The 6,122-nt window shown below is 32.8% G+C and overlaps 1 protein-coding gene across 1 annotated transcript in view; it reads left to right on the forward strand.

Moving 5' to 3' along the window:
* The window catches only part of LOC117122741, a 19,001-nt gene extending 13,044 nt beyond the window's left edge, over positions 1-5,957 (forward strand). The window contains exons 13-17 of the mRNA XM_033268437.1: positions 2,584-2,665; positions 3,947-4,054; positions 4,278-4,478; positions 5,037-5,222; positions 5,704-5,957. Of these exons, the coding sequence (XP_033124328.1) occupies positions 2,584-2,665; positions 3,947-4,054; positions 4,278-4,478; positions 5,037-5,222; positions 5,704-5,942 (816 nt within the window). The 3' untranslated portion in view covers positions 5,943-5,957. The remainder of the gene's footprint in view (positions 1-2,583; positions 2,666-3,946; positions 4,055-4,277; positions 4,479-5,036; positions 5,223-5,703) is intronic.
* The last annotated feature ends 165 nt before the right edge of the window (positions 5,958-6,122 follow it).

Below are 6,122 nucleotides of genomic sequence, written 5' to 3' on the forward strand. Positions count from 1 at the left end.
TATATGGTCTGATCATACGATGCGCAGGGCTAAGTACTCAACCTCGCCAAGGCTCGGGCCTTCACCAAGGCCCGGGCCCAGACTCAGCGTAGGGTTACCGGCGTATAACCGACAAGAAGCCTCGTCGACCCCGGAACCCGTCAGGGAGAGAGTCAGGTGATTATATTTTGCCTGTGATTAGAATATATTTGGTTCAATTGTACGTATAGTACTGGTGTTATTACCTGCAAAAGCAATCAATGAGGATACATTGGCCTATTTATTGTGTTATTGTACAGCGTAATTGCTTTTTTTTTTGCCTTATTTTTAAAAATAATTTCTAGTGATTTTAATGAACATTTAGTATTAACTTAAATTACTTTATATTTCATATAAAATCTTGTTAAAATATATTATAAAATATGCAAATGATGAATATGAAACAATTGGAAATGTCTAGGGGCGTTTCTAACTAAGCTTCAAACCAAATGAAAAGCGCGACTTTGAATAATAAAAAATAGAAATCAATTTTTTAAAGCAGCTGAATGTGCCACCAGAACACAAAACTTTTACGTTTTTTTGCAGAAAATTTTCCGCTTTTAAAAGTTTAAATTTCAGAATCGACATATTACTGTATTTTTTGTTCATATTTACCAACCTTAAAGATTTAAAATGCGTGAGTACACCAGTTTGTGGAGGGGGGGGGGTGCATGGCCTGGGGTCCAGAGGCAGGGCCCTGAGGATCTGAGCATTTAAAGCTGTTTTAAATCTATTTCATGGAGCATTTGTTGACAATACCAGGTACAAAAATATTTTTAATATAGACACATACAATTTGAGTTTCAATAAAGGGCCTACCTTATGTTTAATTTGAGCACCCGAACTATGTAGGCCTACACAAACATTTCATTACTTAAACAAACAAAAAATGAATGGGCATACTGATTAATGTTTAGTAGCGCGTCAGTGAATTAGGTTCACGTAAATACTGTCTAATGACTCAAGTTTAAACTGCATGACCGTTCCTATATTTTTAATAAAACTAATTTCTTCAAATGTTAAATAGATTTTCCCCTGAATTTGTTACAGTTCGTTATCACGCATAGTCCTGTGCTAAATGTGTGACAAATTTATGATCACGCATGTGTTTCTGCAAAATGCGTATTTCAACCAAAATCACTTTGAAATGCGGGATGTTGGTACTATGTTTGTTTTCTCTCCAACTTTTATGGGGTCCTTGTATAAGGGCTTAAACCCCCTCCCCCCGCACACCGAACAGGTCAAACCCCCTTCGGACAGAGCTTGTCGGGCAGTCGTACTAAAAAAATATAAAAATAGGCCTACGCCAAGTCAACACGTCTGTCACAGTCGGAGAGTGACATTTCTGGCCATCCAGAGGTTACTATGATATTTTCCTGACACAAACTCACACCTTGATAGCACTTGCAGTACCCGCTGCTACTTGGGGATCTTATTCATCACTAACCACCAAGCGCAAGCTCGGTGGTCTAGTGGTTGAGACACCAGGCTGTTACCAGGTGATCGTGGGTTCGATTCCCACCTGATCACTTGTAATTTTTTTTCACCAGTATTTAGGGATGTACCGAGTATTCAATACGATAACACGTCAGGTAGAGCAAAACATCACTCCTGTAAATTACTACACTGTTGTAAGAAAATAATTACCAGTCATTTTTTGGTATTTCTATAACTTTCAATTCTCAATTTTTTGTTAATACCACAGTTCTAGGTTTGAATGACAAATACTGTGCATACCAATGGCTTAATTTTTATTTTGGAAAGTTCAGAACAATAGCTTTAATTTTGAGTATTGGATTATAGCTGAATTTGCTAATTTTTTGATCGAAAATTTTGTTATCATAAGATGTATGTAAGATTTCAGAAAGGATCCCCTTTCATTTTTAGGAAAAATGTTAACCCCCACCCCCTAAGTTTGATTCCAGATCTGCATGATTCATATTCCCATTCATCTTATAAGTGGGCCCCTCCACTTCGAAAAATGTTCCGCCGGCCCTGTAATTGACTTCCAAGTAATCATTTCGTATTTGTAATTTGGTTAACTTTATTCAGATTAGTTGATCCGTTTTTAAGATATCTGGTCTGCAGCGTTTCTCGTTAAATGCTCCTTATATCTACACTCTTCTCCAGATTGTCAACCAAAATTTAATTATTTTTTCCGGAAAACCACTGAAAGCCTTCAATCATCGCTCCTTGGACTATTGCAAACCATTCTAAAAATGTTCATTCAGATACATCGATCAGTTTTTGAGATACGGTATTCAGGTCTACGTGAGCACTTCAATTTACCCCAAATGCATACCTAAATCTAGATCGTCACCAAATATCAGTGGAGAAGCGGAGGTGTTATTCAAATTTTAGTCTAATACTGTACCTTTAAAATGAAAACAAATATGTTTTTATGCTCTCCCTAATTAGACAAAGTAACGAAAACATATGCATTAAAGTATTATTATTTAGAACTACAAATAATTGTAAGAACACTGAATAATATAGAAGTGTGTGATATTATATATATCGTTTAATGTACCAATTAATTTGCTGATATGACGTTGCATTTTACAGAATGAGGAGAGTGTGTATAGAGGAAATAATAACGTGCAAATAGAATATCTCAAATGGGCTAGTGACCAACCAGACGACAAAGGTAGACCTATAGAAAGCTTAGAAACCAATATATTATATATGAGTATTTTATATTTCAGAAATAGCTTATAAATATGATCGTAGTCTTATTATTCAATAATATAGATTGAATATTAATGGAAAAGTAAACTTACAAGAATTGTATGATATTGTAGCGACGAAACTATTAGCCTATAATAATAATAACAACAACAACAGCAATTTGGACTTATGTCTGGTAAACAGAGTAGGGCTTTAACTCATTGACAAAAAGAGAACTGTTGAATTTCTAGAATCTAAAAAAAAAAAAGAAAACTATGAAGTTAGTAAGGTAATTTAAAAAAAAAAATATTTACTAGGAATTATATAATAATAATAATAATAATAATAATAATAATAATAATAATAATAATAATAATAATAATAATAATAATAATAATAAGAGCGTAATAACATTTCTGCAGTGGCGTAACGGCTATGAGCTGTCACTGGCTAAGGCCAGCCAGCAAATTCAATTTTTTTTTAAACAAACAAATAACCAATGCCCCTTTCAAAGCTGAAGTCAAGTGAGATTGGGGCATATTTTATTATCACTCTCCAGTCTATATATCGATAAAAACCTTTAACGTTATAGTTAAAATAAGCAAGACATTAAGACCATCAAGGACATGATACAAGAAATTAAACCTTGAGCAAAAGCATTGACATAATACTATGATACATATATTTTTGTCCATAAATATTTATTGATTTTGATTTGTCTCATTTTGTTTTTTATTTATTGTATTATTATTTTTATTAGTGATATGTAAGTTAAAATTAAGTAGGCTATGCTTTTCTTGGGTCAAATCACGATACATAAACTTAGAATTCGAATGAGTAAAAAGGTAATAAAATATGTCATAATAACAATAATAATAATAATAATAATAATAATAATAATAACAATAATAATGATAATAATAATAATAATAATAATAATAATAATAATAATAATAATAAACTTATAATTCGAATGTGTAAAAGGTAATAAAATACGTCATAATAATAATTATGATAATAATAATAACAATAATAATGATAATAATAATAATACTAATAATAATAATAATAAGTATAGGAATAATAATAATAATATTAATAATAATATTATTAATAATAATAATAATAATAAGTATTAATTTTAGTCAAACAAAATTCTTTTGTTTTATATTTAGTTTGAATAGGCTTCATCATATAAAAAAAATGTTTAAATTGTGGCACAATAAACTAAATGAAAAGGAATTTGCATTTTTCGTATAAGGTATCGATGGCAACGGTTCTGACTGTGTAATATTCTTAACCAAACTAGATGGAGAGATGGATGATATTGAGTGTCACAGACAACACGCCTGGCTTTGTGAAAGGCCCCGTAAGTATTCGATTCTAAAAACATTTCATGGTGGAATTTTGTTAACAGTTCAAGTATTATATTAGTCTGGCCATTTATGTGATAGTACATTTCATCCAATTGATAGTACAGTGAATCAGTTCACTTTAATTCAATCCCGTTCGACCAGTACCATTTTACGTACAGTACATTATAGATAGATAGATAGATAGATAGATAGACACCCTGACACGCAGAGAAACAGACCGACAGACAGGAACCACGCCTGGGCCTATAGACGAAGAATCAGAAAAGGATTTATTTGCTGTAAAACTTATTGTTTCTACTTGCTCAGCGGTATTCATACTCTTATTAATTTTGATCGTCATTGTTATTAAACGACGCAAATCAAAGCGTTCCGAACTGGCGGCGTTGGCTTACAAGAGGGATGCACGAAAAACTTCACGTAAGTAACGTAACTTCATAGCAATAATAAGCAATTATGTAGAGCTCCGCATAGTGCACTATAGGAAAATTAATATACGAAGGTTAGATTTAATACTTGAAAAAAATTCTGAATGCATTAAACCTAACCTAAGTATAATAATTTTCCATTTATTGTACGATGCATGCTCTACTAATTGCTTTATAAGTCAATCGCCGTCTTTTAATTTTAGTTTGTTTTTTTTTATAACAAACTGTTGTAGCAGTCATCGGTTGCTATAGTGAAATGATCATTTAGCTGTGATGATGATACTAATAGTAATTATAATTCAATCGTGACGTCATCACTGGAACTCCCAATATTATTTGCCTATTCCCAAGCGTAAAAAATGAGGATTTTTTTTTTTGCACACGAACCTAAACAAAATCAAGCCAAGCGCCCACTAGTAGAAAAATTAGTGGACGCTTGGGAATAGGCAAATAACATTGGGAGTTCCAGTGATGACGTCACAATTGAACTTTTGTCAACATTGTCTATCTTCAATATAACATATTGTGTTTGTGTAATATGATATTACAGATACTTACTTGCCCCACCCAATGTTACATCCAGCGGAGGATTTTAAGGACATGGAAATACACAGAAATAGAGTTACGATAAAGAAGAAAATTGGAGGTGGAGAATTCGGCAAAGTGATGATGGGATATGTTGCGGGGATACGCGGAAGTAGTGGCACCATAAAAGTAGCGATTAAGTGTTTACGCGGTACGTATAGTAGGCCAAATAGTAGGATTCGTTACTGGTCTTAACTAAAGGTGATGAGGTTATTGCTGATAATTATATTTATGATGATAACTATGATGGTGAAGAATTTGTGGTGATAATGATCGAAAACGATAACGAGGAGTTGATAATTATGACGAGTGTAATGTCGTGTTGCTGGTGGTGATGACGAAGATGATAATTGTCTGATGATAATGGTAATGATGATGATGATAATAAATGATGATGATGATGTTAATGGCGGTATTTATAATAGTGATTTTTATAATAAAATGTTGATGATCATACTTATAATGATGGGGATAATGATGAGGACAAATCTAGCTTAATGGTAATGGTTCTTTATCAATATTACAGCCCATCGAGACTTTGTGTAGGTACGGTATACTGTAAATTCTGGAATGCGCTATTTTAAATCTACTGTATTAACATTAACAATAACATTATTCTGCTGTCACTAAAGATAATTCGGCCAGTAAAGACGACTTCTTGGACGAGATTCAGTTAATGATCGAACTTGGAAAGCACCAAAATATCATAAAGTTACTTGGGTGTGTGACGGTAGACCAACCTTACATGGCTTTGTTTGAATTCATGCCGTACGGAGATCTACTGCAATTCCTTCGCAAGGCCCGAGAGGTAGGATTTTACGTGACAAGCATATTGCCATGTAATACATATTTATACCATTCTCTGGCGTAACTCAATCCCACGTTCTGTACATCAGTTTTGTGAAGAGGTGCCCTTTGCTGAATTGTCGATGCACCGTCTGGCTTCTGTTGTTGATTTATCATGTAATTTACGTCTATTCTATATAATTTACGTTTATGCATAAACAGTATATATATATATATACAAATATATATATATATATATATATAT

Source organism: Anneissia japonica, unplaced genomic scaffold (assembly GCF_011630105.1).
Source record: "Anneissia japonica isolate Jap-2015-1 unplaced genomic scaffold, ASM1163010v1 scaffold1884_len437306_cov177, whole genome shotgun sequence".
NCBI classification, from domain to species: domain Eukaryota; kingdom Metazoa; phylum Echinodermata; class Crinoidea; order Comatulida; family Comatulidae; genus Anneissia; species Anneissia japonica.